General features: G+C 39.8%; 3 protein-coding genes across 3 annotated transcripts in view; 1 reads left to right on the forward strand and 2 right to left on the reverse strand.

Moving 5' to 3' along the window:
- LOC134842330 (uncharacterized) overlaps window positions 1-18,719 on the forward strand; it is a 405,874-nt gene that overhangs the window by 291,694 nt on the left and 95,461 nt on the right. The gene's annotated exons all lie outside the window — the stretch shown is intronic.
- On the reverse strand, window positions 231-6,102 carry LOC134841341 (histone-lysine N-methyltransferase NSD2-like). The gene has a single exon (XM_063857263.1). It carries the CDS (start codon window positions 5,971-5,973, stop codon window positions 949-951), a length of 5,025 nt encoding a protein of 1,674 aa, XP_063713333.1. The 5' UTR covers window positions 5,974-6,102; the 3' UTR covers window positions 231-948.
- On the reverse strand, window positions 6,355-17,279 carry LOC134841485 (uncharacterized). Its single transcript, XM_063857509.1, has 2 exons — window positions 16,181-17,279; window positions 6,355-7,675 (listed from the first exon to the last, which is right to left on the reverse strand). Exons 1-2 carry the CDS (start codon window positions 17,277-17,279, stop codon window positions 6,618-6,620), a joined length of 2,157 nt encoding a protein of 718 aa, XP_063713579.1. The 3' UTR covers window positions 6,355-6,617.

The raw sequence follows: 18,719 nt of genomic DNA on the forward strand, positions 1-18,719 counted from the left end.
TCAAATCGCCACAAAAATACCCAGAACGATCTATCACTGCCAGCAAATGATTTAAACATGATTTTTTTCATACTCAGCTTAGTGGGCAGCCCAGCCCGTCAACGAGAAGTTTCAACAGAACAACCTTTTTTAAATCTTTCATACCGGTTTTGCAGTATCATTTCTACATCCTGCGCATTCCTCATCACGTGAATAGGGTCCTAATCTTAATCTGCTTCCCAATGCTAAAATTTTTGAGTATAGAAAGTTCAATTGGATCAATTTGGACAAACTTTATAATGATTACTATTATTATTAAAGAATAAAAATGTCTCCAATTTGAATCTGAATAAAAGCAACATCACGTTTATGAAAAAATACACTGACTCAAAGCGTAAAGAGTATCACCTTCTTAGGAAGAAAATAGCATAGTTTACAATTAAAAACAAATCACGCTAAAAGGCAATTGATATTTGTGATAATTTGGTTAAACAAATACTTAAACAGGAACTATTTTGAAGCTTATCTAGAAAATATAAAAACAACTTCTCCGATAATCTAGAAACGTCAAATATTGATTAAATTAGATTTACAGGATCAAATGAACTACGAAATAGGATTTCTATCACTATCATTGGACTGTTAAACTGCTGACTACGTACAGTTATAATTGAACTCCAGATAAAGACGAGAAAGGCTAACTAATTAGGAACAACGCATTAGATGTCAGCTCAAAACGCCAACTCGAAATTAGTAAGCGTGTTAAAGTAAATCACTACTATTTACATTATTGAATTATCTTCAAATATCACACAAAAACCTTATCGATCTTTGAATATTACGGGAAGAGTTGAATAGGTTCGATCTAAAATGTGTTCAAAAATTGGGAAGAAACGAACCCTGGCCTGGCAGTCGAAAAAATATCACAAAGAGTTTGGATTCTCGTCAGTCGGATATCATTTGATTGCATTATCTATCGGACTTCGGGTTTAACTGCGATGAGCTGTGAACAAAGTTTTCATTCACGTGTCGATACAATTCCTGTTGATAAATATTCGATGAGCCGTTTGATACCAAGCCTCTATTGTACAATACACTATTGTGATCGTTAGTTCTATGTGCGGAAGTTTCAGAAGCTCGAGCCAGGTTGATATTTTCAGGTGATGTTTGGAAGCTTTGCTGCAATTGGGTTGGTGAAATATTAAACACAGCCGCACTGTTATGTGAACTTGAACCGCGCGGAGATTTATTGAAAGCATCTCTCGCGTCGTATGGTTGATGTTTGGACCTGCTGTTTTGAAGATTTGTTGCTGTGAGTGATTGCAAATTGTCGTGATGGAGTTTCGAATGGTCGGCAAGGAACCTAAACTGCTGCTCTTTTTCACCTACACCTGTCGATTGATTGTGCTGCCGTAAATTATCAATTTGATTGCTGCCATTAGTACTTCGTGAACTTAATTCATTTCCTGTAGTAGTTGAACTTAATTGTGCATAGATGTTCTGGATCTGTGAATGAAGCGAAGCAGCGGTGGTTGCATTTGCTTCCGACATTTGCTGCGGTGCTTTGAATGGATAATTAGAAGTCAAATGGGCACTTGATGCCATGATCTCAAGCAGGGTTTTCTGCCCTCCAGTTTGCTCCGTTATTCGTCCACTCCTGCTGGTGGTGTCAGAATGACGTATTGCATCAAAACTAGACGTAGTCGATCCCTCTATAGCTTGAGGGGGTGGTGGGGGTCTTGACTTCTCGATCAGAAGTTGATAGTGGAACTTACATCGGAAAGTGTGATCATCTAATTCGTACATGATCCCCTTCTCGTGTTCCTGGCAAGTTGAGTGATCGCACTGTGAACAAATATAAACTGCTACTTTTCCACAGATATCACAGGCGTGTAAAGGGCATTCAAAATTGGACATAGACGTTCCTAGTTCAGGTGCTTTCAGACAGCTTTTGTGGTAAATTTTTCCACAAAATTGACGTCCGCATGATATCATATCGGGACCGGATCCTTGGTTTCCACAACGGTAGCAATGGTCCAATGGTCGCTCCCTGCGATCTCGCTTCTTCCGTTTTCGATCTTTTTCAAGGTTCGATCCGCCTTTTAGAGGCTTCATACCAATATAGCCACTGCAAGACGGCGAATTGCATTTACATTTCAGTTTAGAATTCCCCAAACAATCCATGTTGTAGTTGAAAGTTAGTTCAGTTCCCGGACAGATATCTGTTAAAGCGAACAGTCCGACTCTGATGTCTCCATTGACTGTCCATTTTTGTGTTTCGCAGTTCGGGTCGCACGAATGATTCATAAATCGCGAAAAGTTTCCTCTCGGACCTGCGTCAATGATTCGCTCTTTATCCAACACACAGAAGTAGAAATTGAAGTCACCGATTGTGTTCTGATGTGTAAGACGTCTTTGACACTCATCGATATCGATAAGATCCCCACAATATTCGTTTACAAAATCTCCTTTCTTGATCCAGACTTTCGTTTTCAGACCCCAGCCTCTGTTTTTGGTATAAGATATCTCAAACCTGGGATACTGTGCTTTCTGGAACCTCTGGTTGCTGCACCGATCTCCAGACCTGCACACTTTTGGATGACACTCAACACAAAGCAACCGGTTCCAACAGTCGCTAGTTGGACCACAGGGGTCAGGATCGGTCACTTTGCATTCACACGGCGTGATTTCAGTAATATCAGCACTGTACACTTGCACGTTGTTGCATGGCACATTTTGATAAACTAATTTATAGTTCTCCGGAACATGTGGCATGTTGAAACTAGAACTGGATTCAGTTTGAACCGTTAGCGGTTCCATTTTTGAACTGGTAACTAAAACACCAGCATGAACTGGCTTCATGCATGGCGAAACAGGGGGTGTGATATTGGTTATTTTGGGGTTACTATTCACCAAAGAATTAGATGGCAACGCTTTTTCTTTCCTCGGTAGAACTTTCACATCTGCTTGTTGGGCCAATTTAAGCTTGCTGGCGCCATTTACATTGAACGCGTCTTCGCTTGTTTTTTCTGCTGTCGCTTTTGATGCATTTGCATTTATCGAAGCCGATGATACTTGTGCCATGAGGGCCGCAGCGGCAGCCACTAATTCCTGTTGTTTTTTGGCAGTTCCGGAGACACGACCTCTTGGTTTTTTAGCTGGACTTGCTGCATTCGCGGACGAAACGGAGTTTCTCTGAGGCTTTTGTTTTGCTGTAGTTGCTTCGCGTTTAGCAGGACTTGCCATTCTGCCTTTTGGCTTCGCTTCTTCGTTTTGAAGTACAGAAAGTAGCGGAGAACCCGCCTCAGACGCGCCTGGTGGTGATAAGTTTGGTTGATTTAGTAGCGGCAAAAAGGAGGTTTCAGGTTCAGGCTCGACTTTGGGAGGAGCTTCTTTTTTCTTGGTAGATTCTGTCATAACAGCTGGCTTAAGCAGGTCTGATGCCTTTGGTGATGGCTGGTTGCTAAGTGACGGCAAGGCTGATTTTCGGGTGAATGATTTGCGTTTAACTAGCACCTCGCTTGCTTTGTCTAAGGCAAGTTGAAAATTCTTCGGATAGTGCTTCTCTCCTGGCTCGTGAAAATTTTTGTCATTTTCGTGAAATAAAAATGTAAGTCCAATATGGACCCAGTGGTACTCCTTGGTCGCGAAGAGTTGCACTATGAACTCTCCCACCTGGTGCGGTTCCTCCAAAGATTTCTGAGGAATGAGTCGGGGGAAAATAACCTCAGCGGGCCACCATCTATAGTTCTGCACTTTGGCCCATAGTATGTCCCCATATCGTGGCCTCAACCCCAATGTGCAGCTATTGCAAAACCAAGACTCTTTTGGAAGCTTGTGCATCCCTATGCATTTTAGATGAAAAGAAGCAGGACATCTTTCGCAGCAGAGTAAACTGCCGCCTTTGGAGCACACAAAACACCAACTGACGTTAATATGTGCGTGATTTTTGTTGTTTTTCACCGGCATAAAATGTTTGCAACATATGATGGAGTTGGGTGCTATTATGGCACATCCAGCCGCAAGACATGCATCTGCATCACCGCAATGGTACGCAACCGGACATCTCACACATCGGTACATCTTCCCTCGAAACACATCGGGTGAGTTTTTCTTGTGGAAACCACAGCTTGCACAGGCGTGTAGAGGGCAAATAAGTTCACGTTCGTAAGACATTCTAGCAAGAGGGTACGCTTTTAAGCAGTCATCATGGTAAAATTTCCCGCAGTACAAAACAGAACATGGTCTTACTTCTCCCGTGTTAATTCTACAAATGTAACATGTGTGCTTGCCAATTTTGCACTCCTCACACAAAAATTCGCCTTCAGGCACCTCTTCGATTCCGAGGCAACTTAAGTGAAATGCGCCAGAGCACCGGCCTTCGCAAAGTAGTAATTCTCCCGAAGTTTCACACGATTTGCATACGAACTCCTTCTTTGCTGCTCGACACCCTGTGATCTCCTCGTCTTCTTCGTCCATATGTCCTTCCGCATTCGCTTGCTCTAAAGCTTCCGCTTCGGTCAACATCGGAATAGGCGATCTGCAGTTGAGATCAGGAATCACTATTAAAGAGTTGCTATCTGAAACTGTCGTACTAGCAGGCGGAATTGAAATCGCCGCTGATTTCACTGGCTTTTTTGTTGACGCAGAGGCAGAGTTTACACTCGTTTGAGTCTTAGCGCTGCTGGCGTTTGGTACTTCATTTTTCCGATTACGACCAGGCGAAGGCTTCGGAGGACTTGGTTCTTCAACTTCTTTTGCCGGAGACTCTTCAGGCTTGGTTTCATTCTCAATATTGACTCCCTTGTATGCATTAGTTCCAAGAGTCAACACACATTTCCTCAGAGGTCGCGCGCGGTTTATCAAGGACTCCTCGTCACCTGGATCTGTTTCGTCTCCAGAGTCAAACTTTTGATCCGGATTTTCGTACCGTTTCTTGTATTTATCTTTGATCTTCTGATCTAAATTTTTCCACTGCAAAAGCAAAAAAGAATCCAGATCATCATCATCGTAATCTGGAAATCTTTCTTTGGCTCTATTTAAATGCTTCGTTTTGTACAGATCGAAAATTTCTTGCACAAAATCCGGGTCATTTTTTATTTTCTTTGAAGGAGTTGCAATCTTCGTAGACTCTTTTTGTTCCACAGCTACAGCAGTTGAGCTTTCACGTTTTCTTGCTGTTTCCTTTTTAGTGATTCGCTCAAGCGGAATTGTCGGGCTGAAAAGTGCTTCTGGAATTTGGTCAGTCTGTTTGAACTTGAGATATCTGTCTAGTCGTACATACTTGTCAGTTGATTTTGCCTCATTTGCCTCTTTCACAGAGTCCTCCCACCACAGTTTCTTACTCGGAGGAACTTCATTTTTCTCGCTTCGTCCGTCCTTCTTCGAGCCCTTTTTACCCTTTGACTTTGGATTCACCGCACTCGGAAGTTTGTCAAACTGCTCTGCATTTTCATATTTCACTAAATTCTTCCAGTTAATCCAGGCACGTTCTGGAACGGATCCAAAAAACTGGACATGGTAGAGCACTTTCTTTCCACCAGCTTGTGCTACTTTGAAGAACATGCTTTGAATGGGGTCATTAGTGACCATCGAAGGCCACCAAGGGTATCCGCTAACCCTGGCCCAAACCAAGTCTCCGGGAGTATGTCTTGGAACCGTATCATCAGAAGCTTCATTTGGACTTTCCCTTTCATTGATATCATCTGTCTGAGGTATCACAAAGTTTCCGATTTCAGCAGTAGAACTCTCTTCTAGAGCTAAATCACTTTTTTCTGTCAGTGAATCCTCAAAGGTCTTGAAAATATTAGTGCTATCTGCTACATCATTTGAATCACTTTTGCTGTCGTTTGAGTTTGCCTCAGCAGAGGGATCTACATTGTTTGAAGTATTGGTAGATCCTGAGTTTCCAGAGCCTGCTAAGTGGTCAGAAGGGGTGGGCGTTGATCTTTGAAGGAGATTTTTTTTCGGAGGCAGATTTGAAGACGTGCTCATTTTTGTCACACTAAATAACTTAATCAATTGTAGATTTTCAAACCAAGGCTTCACACACGAGCTCTCTTCCTCAAAAAAAGTTTCTCGCTTTTCACTCTATGCGCCTCCATAGATAATCTGTCATTATCTACCTATAAGCACACATATTTCCGTCGCACGAATTTCTTCATATATATTATAATATTATACCGTAATTACTTTGGAACCAAGGCTGCAAAAACCCTTGAAAGCAAGTCTGAGTACCTTCCTGGCATAACATTTTTTGGCCTCCGTGGTACCATGTAGCCTCGCTCTCAAAGGCGATTCTTCGCTGTTCATGTACTTTTAATTGAACCATGCAACAACTATCATCAAAACAGCAAGAACAGCTATCATCAAAACTTCAATCGACAAATAATTAATTAGTCACATACAGTCTAATTTCACAATTAAGCACTCATGTAAAAAACAAAAGGGGTCCCTCTTATGAATATTCCCGAATATCTTAGTGAACAAGTTACAACGAGACGATTGATATCATCTAGCTTGAATTTTTGCTTTCAACTACATTAACCTATCATAATTTATTTTAAATATTTGGGAACACATAGAAAAAGACCCCCCTACAATCAATTTTTGTAATTACAACAAATCGGCAATTAAGATTAACTTTTATCATCAAAACTGTAGAATTCCGATATCCAGCCTTTCAGTGAATCCGAAAATCCCAGATTACAGGGCGAGTCAAAATAATGACAGTATCTTTTAACTTTGCGCTGGTCTTTACTCTCCAAAAACAGCTTGTTCTTTTCATCTTCGATAGCCAGAGTTCCCAAATATGGATAAAATTGCGCAAACCTATCTACCCAACTACGACAAGTATTCACTTGGTAACTATTTGTTATTTCATCAAACTTAAGAACTATTTCTTCGTCGTCTGGTGATTCGATTTTTGGTCGACATTCATATTGAAAAGCTGTTGCTGAATTCTCTTTAGTGGTATCTCCAGGCCAAATTTGACAATTTGGTACACTGAAAGTTGTGAAATTGTATTTTGTACTAAATGCGCGCATTTCTAACTTTTTGCTCAAGAGCTCCAATTCCATTTCTGCTTGCGTGGTTTGACTTTCAACCTCCTCGAATCGTGAACTTAGTTTCTTTTCATATTGCTCGCATAAATCCTCGTGAACTTCGCTTATCTCTGTCTTATAACTATAAGGGACTTTGAAATTATCTCCATATATTTCATTTTCTAGAACAGTCTGTAGCCCATTTAAGGCGTAGTGGAAATTGTTCTTTTCCGCTATTTTTGAAATGACCTCTTCGTTAACTGTTTTGCGTTTCGTGATGCATATACACTCTAGTAATGTCTCCACTGCCTGAGTTCGATCCTTGGGCAGATTAAACTTTTTACATGACACGCGCACACCTGAAAGTGCTTCTTCATTGGCCACAGTTAAAACTACAGGTTTGTGTGACATCTGAGCAAGAGTGCAAATAGCTTGAATGAAGTTAGAATCGTCGGCAAGCACAACATCTGCATCGTCAACCAGAATTAGACTTTTCGTCTCGCTTTCCCCACTCGCCATTTTCTGGGCGATCAATCCGTCTTTCAACTGAGCAATGATGTGCTTCTGCGATCGACATTGACTAGTGTTGACTTCAACAACTTTGTAGTTCTGATCAGCAGCAACTGATTTCACAAATGACGTCTTTCCAATTCCTTAAAAATATATATCAATCGAAAATATTTACCTATTTTGATGACAATATGCTGCCTAGGCCTATTTTCCAAGAGATACGTTTTTGCAACCTACAACTAATTTAATTTTAAAAAATTAAAAATTGGTTTTTAAAAATTTTTGTTCCCACCATTCAAAATGCGGAGGAACTTCGTCTTCGGGTATGCTATATTTTTGGTTCCAATTTTCAAAGAAAAAGCGGAAAACTTATGCTGGGAGTGATTTTTTATACAGTCATTTATCGATTGTTTAACTAATTTCTAATAACTTTGAAAAACAATTTTCCAGTGTCGAGAAAACCCAGTTTGATTTTTTGTGTGGTTGTCTAACTTTTCTTTAAGTAGTGAAAAACTTACTTTAACTCCAAAAATAAAACACTTCCTTGCCAAACGAGTTCACCGCAAATCGATTTCAGAAGGAGAAAATATGGATTTTTCGGGAAATAACTCTGAGTATAGCCTAAATTTATTTAAAAAAACTTACAGATTTATTAGATTGATTGAAAATTCAATATTTTAGGTCATTACCAGCATTCAAATGCAAATACATACTTGGGGAAGACATTCTATGGGAGGGAAATTTTGGGGATGTGGATTGTACGGATGATTTAAACGTCTTCAACGCAGAAGCAAAGCAGAGCTTCGCAACACTCGTGATACAATCAAAACATAGCATTATACAATACTGTAAAGAAAAAGGAAGAGTGAAATCGATTGTATTTGAAAAAGTATGCTAATGAAATTGCATGAAATAGGTCGAAAAAACAACAGCAAAACATTTCTTACCGTTGTCTCGCATGACGTTTAAAAACAGTCCTAACAAACATTGAGAATGAAAGACCGAGTGGCAACTAAAGCAGCAAAAATTGAAAATTTTCTAAAACCCATCCCTCCTGAAACATGCAAAAGCATTTTTTAAAAATCCCCTTGAATCTAAGTAACATTAATTGGTTAAGCCGATATAACACAAGCTGACCCCGTTTAACCAAAAAACATGAGTTCAATTATTCAAAATCAGAGTTGGTAATCTTATTAACTACAGAACAACTTTCAGTAGTAGCAAAAACTTCGAATGAAAAACCCAAGGACGGAGAGAAGCAGCTTGAAGAGCGTACCACATAAATCAAATTACATTTGGAAAACGAAAACAGAAAACCAGCCGACAAAAATTATGCCAAAAATTACAAATCTCAAAAAATCACAATTTTTTTAACACAGAGGCGAAGCGATACAAAAAGAAATGACGAAGATTGAAACAAAACGGGAAAAAAAATAAATTAGAAAAAACTCTTTTTTCATCACGAACATTTTTTTCATCACTAAAAATTGCAAAAAAAAAGCCCAAAACATCTAAAATAATTACGTGTACCATTGAAACTATACAAGCTCTCAGAATGATAGAAAAAAGCCGAATACTCATTTCGCGAAATTAAGCCGACAAAATAAAGCACACAGACAAAATCCTAAATTAGCCTAAAAATTCAGCTTGCAAAAAAACGAGTCTTGACTGAAACTCCCGGTCTTTTTGGTCTCAAGCATGGGTGTCAGAGCAACAGGAACGGGAACTAAGCCGACTAAAATAACAGACGGTCGAGAGTCAGAAAAAGCACAGTCTCTATTTAACGCTTCCCAGATGTTGGTCCTACTAGTTGGTGGAGAGCGATTTTACAAATGCATCATTCCCCAAAAAAGAGGGAACAGAAACGACGACACAAGAAGTCCTATACTGAACCCTTTTTGGAAAGAGAGTGGCCCAACAATAGCCAAAACGAGCCCCTCAAACAATACGTACACTATAATGGTCACTATAGCGGCCGGGCGTGCGGGTTAGACAATGACATCAGGTTACGATAATCATGTGCTGCTTGATGGGCATTCATCAGAACCCGGGGCCAAGAGCAATGGACATCAACAAGTGGGACGAACGAAAACTTCGGAAAATGCGGGCTAAGAAAAAGGACAAAACAAGCAGGGAAAAAACAAGTTCAAAAATGGACGCGCATGCTTATCGAAAGGACTGACGAAGACAAATGCAGCACCTTACAGGGAAAGCGAGGAAACAAGAGAAGGTACGGTGGAAAAGCAAAATTTCTGTATGAGTACGAAACGTGGTACTAAAATAGGCACGTGGAACCTGCAAAGGAGCAAAATACAGGCGGATGCACGACGTTGAGTACAGCATATCCTAAAAGCAACAATAGGACATAAATGGGACATCGTCCTTTTGTCAGAAATATCCTCCAAAAAGGAAGGGATACTGTGGTATGAGGAAGACTCGGACCTTATTCACGCAAAACGAGCAGGAGTTTATCTAAAGGAACCAGTGGGCTCAAAATTGGAAAAAGCAACTGGGCCAAAAATGGTTAGTCGAATGGGTTGATATGGTAACGCTGAATACCATGAAGCTAGTTGCAGTCTGCCAGCCACTTTCGCCGTATAACATGAAAATCGAAGAGTACCGTAAAGCGCTAGAGACGGCGATAGCATGCAGAAAGAAGGATGAAATGTTTCTCATCGGAGGACACCATAACGCTCAAATAGGCAGACAGAATAACACGGAACGGGAGAGCAAATAGGAAAAGTTCAGTAAGCGAAAAAATACAGCAGCAAGCGACGAAGTAATCGAATTGGCAGAAAACAACAACTTGGATATCGTGGTCACCTACTTCAGGAAGAACAACAGAAGGACTTGGTGTCATCCTAGTACAGGACATTGGTACGCGTCAGACTACTTCTTGGCAAAGAGGCACAAGGCACAGGAATCTCATCAGATGTTAAGGTGGTACAGGAAGACAGATGGTATAACCAACGACCAAAGATGATCCGAGTTAGCTTCAAGAAAACCAAGGAGAGTTTCAACCGAATTAGACAAGAGATAGAATGGTGGAAGTTGCGCATCGAGAAACAAGATGAGTATCAACAACACATAAACCGTGCCTCGCTTTCAAGGGAACCAACATGGACATTATTGTTCGAAACCATGAGAAGGGCAGCAAAAGCAGTATGTGATTTGGAAGATACAATAAGAAAAATCTGCCAATGGATGAGATGCTATGAAGAACAGGCAATCGAGTTCAAAAACGGAATCCAGAACGTGGCCAGAAAGTGCAGCGCAGCGACGAACGACAACAAGAGAGAAGGCAAAGGAGGAGCTAAAAGGAGTACGCAGAGAATACAAAAAGAAACTCAAGGAATGGGAGAACCAATGATAGAAAATGCTCTTAGCGAAATGCGTGGAAGCTATGCACAAACAGGATATGGGGGAGATGTACAGCATCCTGAAACAGCAAGGACTCAAAAATTATGCAGTACCCAATCCAAAACTTTCAAGCAACGCTTTCAGAAAGATCAAGAACGAGGCGAAGCAAACGGACTGACAGAAAAACCCAAACACAAAAAATCATACGATAGTTCCCACGAACTACGACAGGAAGGCCGACAAATTGCAGAACACTGTAGCTCGACGCCCAAAGAGGGAGATATTATGGAGTAGTTGAAAAAAAGGAAAAAGCACCTGTCGAGGACATTCTCATGATCATTCTGAAGTCAGCACCAGTAGCGTTCCTCAAAAAATTGGTAAAAAAGGTGCAGACCATGTTCACAACAAGAGCGGATCATTGGGACGACATAGTGAAGGTTGCATTTATAATCCCGTTGCATAAAAAAAAGAAGCAAAGGACAATATAGATATTTCCGCGGTGTGTGCTTGCTATCTATGATAAGCATACAACTCGCCAGAGTAATGGCAACAAGACTGAGAGACTGGATTGAGGAATTCGGGGATTTTTATATTAACCAACAAGGCTTCCGACAGAACAGATCTACGGCGGACACGACCCACATATTGATAGGACTACAGTAAGATAACCGAAGTTTATGCACAAGAGTCTGAGCAGAGATAGAGCATGTCTTCTCGATATACGGAAAGCCCATCCAAAAGTCAACCGACCTCTATTATGGAAAAAACTGGAAGGTGATTCAGATTGTCAAGAGAACAATCTTCATCATTCTTGGATCGCGAAAACTCACACTTGATGTTTTTCAGACAATTTTTACCGAAACCGAAATGATACCGAATTCGAGACCCTTGACAATTGTAACTAATTACCCAGAAAATGACGAGCCACTGACACCAAATCATTTTCTCATTCAACGATCTTTCAGCAGCCTTCCACCGGGAGTATTCCACGACAGCATGCCATTAACTTTCACTAAATGGACCCACGTTCAACAGATGATGAACCACCTGTGGAAGCGGTTGAAGAAGGATAACCAACCTTCACTAATGAAACGCCCCAAGTGGAACGAAATGCAACCACCATTGTAGGTTGGAGACATAGTGTGGGTACTCAAACACCTCACGCCCCGAGTTATTTGGCCGATTGGACGTGTGGTGGAGGAACATCCAGGAAGAGATGGCACAACACGAGTGGTGACCATGAGAACGGCTTACGGCACTCTCAACCGCCCCGCTACTGCTCTTTTTGATTTTTTGTGCAACGCTTTTTGCGCCGTTTCAGACAATTCGGGGCCGCAGGGAGTATGTTGCAAAAGCAACTACATTTTCCCGATCTTTGTAAATCAAAAGTCACTGTGATCAAACATTTGTAATCTCTTTGATATAAACACTCTCGAAACATACCAGAACTAAGAGAGTTGACTCTTGGAGCCATGTTTTGACGTAAAGTGACAAGTCAACTTCATGTTTTGGGGTGGGCGCCAAAACATGTAGTTGACTTGTCACTTTACGTCCAAACATGGCTCCAAGAGTCAACTTTCTTAGTTCTGGTTTGTTTCGAGAGTGTTTATATCAAAGAGATTACAAATGTTTGATCACAGTGACTTTTGATTTACAAAGATCGGGAAAATTTAGTTGCTTCTTCAACAGAAGGGAATTGGTTCGGGGGAGATTTCCTTGGACTCTAAAGGACCTGCATGAGGAAACAGAATACAAGGGTAAAGGCAACAAGGAGCTTAGCTCCAAATCGACACCGCAACGCGGATTGAGGGAAGGATGTCCTTCTTCACCTAAATGTTTAGTATTTTTCATCAGATTACAATGAGAGCTGCGGAAAAGCAGCGTAAAGTTAATGGACTGAAGATCTCGTATATATCCAACAAAACCTGCAAGACACAACGAAAGGATAAAAGAATAAAGAAGCGAAACACTGATATCTTAACAACACCTTGCTTGCCAACGACACTACAATTCTGAATAATAAGGAGAGCATGGACGACGCGAAAAACAGGAGCAAAACGTAAAACTGGGCGGAAACAGTGCGGCAAGAAGCAGATTCTTAGGCGTGTGGCTAGGTGAGTCCGAAAATAATAAATTACGTATCCAACAAGGAACGGGGGGAATGAAACAAAAATGAAACAAGGTTAAAAAGCGTCTCAAAAACTCAAGATTAACAAAAAGGACGTAAGCACGAGTTCCAAGAATCAAGCGCCACTAAAAATAGAACAAAAGCACAAAAAGAGATGGAATGTGAGAAAAGAACTTCGAGTTAAATCAACCTGAATGAATATCGAGAAACGAAGCATGAACGGCTAGGACAAATGATGCGAATGCCTGAAGACAGGAGAGTAAAGCATATAACCGGTTGGCTGAGTAAGCTGGAAGATACTTTAAAACCAAAAACAAAGTACCGATGCACCCCCACACTGGAATAAGTTAACGTGGGAAGCAGACATGGACCAACAAGAGATAGAAGACAAGGCTCTGAACAGGAAACAGTGGAAAGGAGTCGGATGTCTTACTCGATGGGAGGAGTCGATGGGAGGAGTCACAAGAGAACGGTTGGGAAGGAAAAAAAATATCGAGCGATCACAAAGAAAGAAGTGTTAACACGGAATGAAAGCATTGCGAACAAACAACCAAACTGAGAAGAGACCTAGCGACAAATGCAAGGAGAATGCACAGAGAAAACGAATACGAACCCACATGCAATAGACTCGAGCAGCCTTCAAACAAAAATCAAACCTGGAAAACCACGAAAAGAATTTCTGTGGTACAACAAGCCCCACAAAATACGTCCCATCAACGAGAAAATGTCCATTATGGAGAAACTGACATCGGCAACAAACCTGGCCCAGCACACAAAGTTCTGCAGAGGGCGACAATAGGGCCATTACGGGGTGAATACCCGAGAGAGAGAGAGAGAGAGAGACTCTAGTTAACGAAAAAAAGCTCCCAGCCGGATTCTTCGAGACACAAACCTTTGCCGTCTCAAGCAGTTATGTAAGCTCTACGCCAGATGCGCCCGATCATTGAATGAACGTATAATTACCATGGGATAACATAGCTGAAAAACCTGAGCAGAGACCCTTCAAGACAAAAAACAAATGCAAACTAGTAATTCTCTATTCCCCTCAGAAAAGACACACCGCACAAAAAAGTTTCTAGCTTCTCAAGCGACGCAAAAGGAGGCCACTAAAAATATATAAAAAATGAAAACACAAACAGAATAAAAAACTAAAAATAAACAAATCGATTTGGTAGAATTTCATGCAATTTTTAAACCAAATTCCGATTCAGCCGGATATTTAAAATGCTTAAACACTAAAAGCAACTACAAAAATAATTGTTTACAACAACGGTTCTAGGTTCTCAAGCGACGCAAAAGGAGGCCACAAAAAATATAATAGAAAACGAAAACAAACAATAAAAAAAAACGAAAAATAAACAAATCGATTTGGTAGAATTTCATGCAATTTATAAACCAAATTCCGATTCAGCCGGATATTTAAAATTCTTAAACACTAAAAGCAACTAGAAAGATAATTGTTTACAACAACGGTAAGCTATTGTTAGATGTGGCAACTAAGCCGACAAAACATAAGCAGGCAAAAACTAAGCCGAAAATTTTATCTGAAAAGTTCCGTTTGAACAAAAAAAACAGATCCTGGTCAGATTCGAACCCACGATTTTTGCCGTCCATTCGTTACTTCTACGCGAAGTGTGCAAGAGACACTAAGAAATTTGAATTCATCAATAACCAAGATACCAACAGGAGTCCAGGCGAGTCGTCTGAACAAAATTATTCACGGGGAAAAAATATACTAACTGATTGCAATACCCAAGCTCATCGCAAGGGTAACAAAAATAGTTACCCTTGCTCATCGCAAGGGTAACAAAAATAAAGTTAATTACTATAGAAAATGATCTGAGCTAATTTTATTTGAATTTTAAAGAATTTGAGCATGTTCATTCAATTGTACTTTTACGTGCAAGAAAAGTTTTTAACGGGAAAAAAATCTAGTTCCAGATTACAAGTCACTTGCCCAGTCAAGTGAAACAAAAATTAAGCATAGGCGAAGCTGAGCTGCGCGATACAAAACAAAAAAGCCAAAAGAATGTGAAATACATTAGAAATGGATATTAGCATCGGATGAAATTTTACCAAGCGGTAACAAAGTCGACAGTACCTTAGCAGAAAATCTTTCAGCCGAAAAAATCAACATGACTTGAGACTTCAAAAAGATAAAGCTCCCTCGGATTATTTCCCATATGAAAACAAAAACAGGTCCTGTTAGATTCGAACCCATGACCTGTGCCGTCCCAGCCGCATTTGTTACCTCCAAAGAAAAGTGCCGTAAATACCAGGGGAGGATTTAGGGGGGGGGGGGGGGGCGGACGCCTCCTCTCAGGGATTCGACCCCCTGCCGACCCAAAGGGTCCCTCCTTTGTGCTATTTTGAGATTTGCATTTTTGGTGACGGGCCCAAATATTTTTCTAAATGCGCCTTTGGCGCCAATATATACTAATTTTGAGGGGGGAACGCGCGTCGAAAAACCGCGATTTTTGGTCAAAACTTTCCAAAAAATTGCCTAAAAACGCCTTGTTTGGACTGCTTTTTCATTTTCAAAATTTTGCCTGCGGCGCAGAAACTTTGGCCCAATCAGGTACTAAACAGTGCTTAGGAATAGCTCGAAAAATCATTTCGGTCGACCGTAAGAAAATCCTGGATCCGCCCCTGGTAAAGACAGAGAACTTTGAATTTAATATGAGCTGAACCTAAATTTACCTTTCTAATTTTGACAATTCTGTGAACGAAGTTATTTATGGGAAAAAAGATTAGTACCCGATTGCAATACCCTTGTTCATCGCAAGGGTAAAAAGTATTAATAATTTTTTTCTTCTTTTAAAAACAATTGTTGTCGATTATTATGCTTGCTGATTTTCTACGCGTTCGTATAATTCTCTCATCATTCCACGCACAAAAAAAAACAGACTTTAATATGGGAAAAAAAAACTTTTTCTTTAGCTTTGTGATGAATATGGCCGGAAAACTCTGTGCTAATTGCACAGCAACCGGATGTCCTTGTTGACTATAATGGATAGATTCATTGTTTTCAAATCTACCTAAAACTAATTCAAGCCAAACTCAGCATAACATAATTATGGTTTTTAAGTGTTCGAAAAACCAAAACAAGAAAAAAACTATATGAAACTCGCAGTCACATAGATAGCTAATGTTGACTAACCTGGAGGACCCGACACTATTGCAACACAAGTTGATTCAGCGTTTAACAACAGTTGCTCTTCTTCTGCGTCTTCTGTCCTTCGCTTACGTAACACCTCTAGCACTTTATTCGTGGCCATACTATATGTTATCAACCAATTAGCAAAGTTCTCAGCATGGCTCTTCAAGCCCAGGATATCTTCGCTAAATGAGGCCGAAAACATATCTGAATATAATTTGTTGCTCCAATCTTGATGAACTAAGAACCGGCGCAGCATCGGTCTGATCGAAAAATCACGGTGCTTTGATTCGAGGTTCTTCACACATTCACGCGAATCATCTTCAGAGAGATCTCTGATTGATATTGTATACCTAGTGTCAGCTCGAACAGTAGAAACTATACTTTCTAATGACAAATCTCCTTGCAAAAACTGCATGGCATCGAAAGCGAGATCTTGCAAAAAAATTGGCATTTTATACCCAGTCATAGGTTTTATTTTTTCTTTCTTGGTTTCAACAGATGTTATACACGGAAATGAAAATGGATCCAGTTCCATTATTTGCCCGGCCAATCTATCGATTTCTTTGGCTGTGACATTTGCTATAGACTTCGGGAGAACTATCATAGACTGTTTGAGAGAAGACTCTTTTTGGGCACGTAATTCTGCTTTTCGTTGGTTGATGTCCTTGAACAATGATGGCACAACTCCGTTGTTGTTAATTGATGCAAGTTGTTTAGAAACATAAACTTTCTTTGGTTTTGGTTGTAAAATACTTTCATCGTCTCCCAAAGAAAAACTTTTTCCTGAAAAAGTGTTTTCTGTCTTCTGACGTTTAGGTGACGCAAGCTCATCGAAGTCATCTTCATCTTCTTCGTACTTGTGAGCAACTCTCGATGCCCTTTTCCTAATTCGTTTAACACGACGTGTATTCGACGCCTTACCATCGGGGCTTAATTGACACGGCGATGATTCGCTGTCTGATAAATTTTCACTGTATAGCTTTTGCGTCGACCTAGTTTTGCGAGATTGCTTTGTCTTGACAGGTGATTTGGGCGAAGTGTCTGTTTTCACGTTATTCTTGGCCGATGCTTTCGTGAGTATGTCGAAGGCATTTTTCATCCTGAAATGAAGTTAACGTTCCCCTTTTATCAGTAGAGTAGTTTTGTTGCAACCACTCGGTTTTTTTCCAGCGGTTGAAGACATCCCAAACAGTGTTCGTTCGGGTTCCAACGTGGTATCATATCGGACACTTTTACAGGACAGTAACACATAACATTAGGACGACAAATGAGCAGTATAAGACTTTAAGTAGAAATAAGATTTAAAAACGTATGAACATTACGTCAAGGGAAACAAATTCAGTTTTTCTATTACAATCGTTGAGTAAAGGAGCATGAAGAAAAAGAAAGAAGTTTATCGAAAAAGCAGGAAATTTCCAATGACGGAAAAGAACCGGAAGACAAAATAATAGAAAATATTTTATATATAGAAAAAGCTAATTCTTGCCGAGTGACTAGCAAACCAAACTGGAGAATTAATGGTATTATGTTATACGAAGATTTCTTCAAATTAAAAAAAAAGATGATTTTTTTTTCAAATTGATTTTGTTTTCTTTATTCTTTGAGTGTCTGAATTATGGTGAACACATGAAATTCGTGATTCCGAAGTTTTTCTTACAGATTACAACTTTTATCGATCAAATAGAAAGTGATCGCCCAAATCTTCAACCGATAGGGGAACTTTGAGTCGTGTGTTAAATAATTTCTTATGTCCAGAGCCTGCAAAGTTCAAATTTAACACAAATAAGATGGTAGAAGCAAGTCATTTCGGGCTAGAGATTATTGATTGTATTTTGTTATTCGCCACCTTCGAAGGCAAATGTTTTGAAATCAAATGAAACACGTAATTTATATAAAAAAACTGTTTATATCGGTGTGATATGACATCAAACGAACCATTAGGTCAAGTTTTAACTTTTGACACACTATCAACTGGCGTATTTGATCTGGTCTTTACCGGTAAAAAAAATCAAAACCCAGATAGGAATAATTTCTTGGGAAAGCTTTTAAATCATCATGCTATCATGGTTATTTTTAAAAAATGAATTACCAAATTTAACTTGTCGTTAATTGTCAAAGAACTTAGTTTATCAAATTCAGTTTGTCAAACAAATATGGTGAACACATGAAATTCGTGATTCCGAAGTTTTTCTTACAGATTACAACTTTTATCGATCAAATAGGAAAAGATCGCTCAAATCTTCAACCAATTTCGATTTGTAGGTTAAATCAATTTCTATGTCGAGAGCCAGCAAATCTTAACTTTGACACCAATAAATTGGTAGAAGCGATTCATTTTGGGCCAGAGAAGCTCAAACTATCGATTGTCTTTTGTTATTCACCGCCTTCGAATTCAAATATGCATGAAATCAAAAAAATAAGGCCTTTTTTCAAAAAAAGTGAAGTCGGTATAGTATGACATGAAACAAACCAACTAAGTCAAATTGTGGGTTATGATACACTATCAGTTGACGTATTTGATTTGGCCCTTACCAGTACA

The sequence above is a fragment of the Symsagittifera roscoffensis genome, chromosome 3 (genome assembly GCF_963678635.1).
Source record: "Symsagittifera roscoffensis chromosome 3, txSymRosc1.1, whole genome shotgun sequence".
Lineage (NCBI taxonomy): Eukaryota > Metazoa > Xenacoelomorpha > Acoela > Convolutidae > Symsagittifera > Symsagittifera roscoffensis.